Raw genomic sequence first — 1,021 nt, 5'->3', positions numbered from 1 at the left:
CAGACCCACAGAAACCCACTCAGACCCACCCAGACCCACAGAAACCCACTCAGACCCACCCAGACCCACAGAGACCCACTCAGCATCGTACCGTCCTGATCAGTCAGCACCAGCAGCTCCTCACTCTCCTTGTGTCCCTCCTGGTTGCTTAGCAACAGCTTCAGGCTGACGTTGGTGAATGGCGGAAGGTTACGCACGGTGTGCTGCGGCTGCGCACTCATAGTGTCTGACACCACCTCCTCCCCCACCTGCTCCTTCACCTCCCTGCAGGAAACAGAGGCTGAGGTCCACCTACTGACCACGCCCACTCACTGGCCCCGCCCACTGCTATCATTGTGGTTCCCACCCTGCTTACCTGATGGCTCCTGCAGGCCGGTAGCGGTACTGCACCGTCAAATTGTAGCGGTGGCAGCGCGTCACGTTGTATCCGAACGGCTGCCATCGGACCGTCACCTGTTTGGACTGAACATCTGCCACCAGGAGGCGCCGCGGGCCGTGCATCGGATCTGACAAACACAACAGCCAACAATGAGACGCCGCGACTGTCGCATCAGGGCTTTACTCCCTCAAGGCTTCACTCTCCCTCCAGACTTTATCCCCCATCCAGACTTTACTGCCCCAGCGGCCTCTACCACTGGGCTCAGCCAGTTTTCTGTGGTTCCTCTGCTAAGGTTCTGTGACCTGTCTGGATGGTCCAACAGGTCAATTTTACTAATGGGTCCAACCATCCTGTCACCAGACTGGAACCATGTGGAGGGAACCGCTGTGTTATTGTAATCCTAGGCCTCCAGAACTTTCAACTTCATCCGAGATGGAGCTCAGACACACACCTAGACACACCTAGACACACACCTAGACACACCTATACACACCTAGACACAAACACAAAAATAGCAGCCAATCTGAGTTCAGTATTTCTGTGTTTCTGGATGACAGACAGAGATCCACTCAGAGGAGGAATGATGGATGAAAGTAGCTCAGAGCAATTTCTCATGACAAAAACTGCCTCCCCGTGTGTGTG

The 1,021-nt window shown here is 54.9% G+C and overlaps 1 protein-coding gene across 1 annotated transcript in view; it reads right to left on the bottom strand.

Moving 5' to 3' along the window:
- Positions 1-1,021, bottom strand: part of ptprma (protein tyrosine phosphatase receptor type Ma) — a 24,327-nt gene that overhangs the window by 7,167 nt on the left and 16,139 nt on the right. Inside the window, exons 8-9 of the mRNA XM_015024554.1 lie at positions 356-506; positions 92-264 (exon numbers count right to left, since the gene is read on the bottom strand). Of these exons, the coding sequence (XP_014880040.1) occupies positions 92-264; positions 356-506 (324 nt within the window). The remainder of the gene's footprint in view (positions 1-91; positions 265-355; positions 507-1,021) is intronic.

Source organism: Poecilia latipinna, unplaced genomic scaffold (genome assembly GCF_001443285.1).
Source record: "Poecilia latipinna isolate Pla-1442-1.1 unplaced genomic scaffold, P_latipinna-1.0 Scaffold3708, whole genome shotgun sequence".
NCBI lineage: Eukaryota > Metazoa > Chordata > Actinopteri > Cyprinodontiformes > Poeciliidae > Poecilia > Poecilia latipinna.
This window is presented reverse-complemented; position numbering and strand designations above follow the sequence as displayed.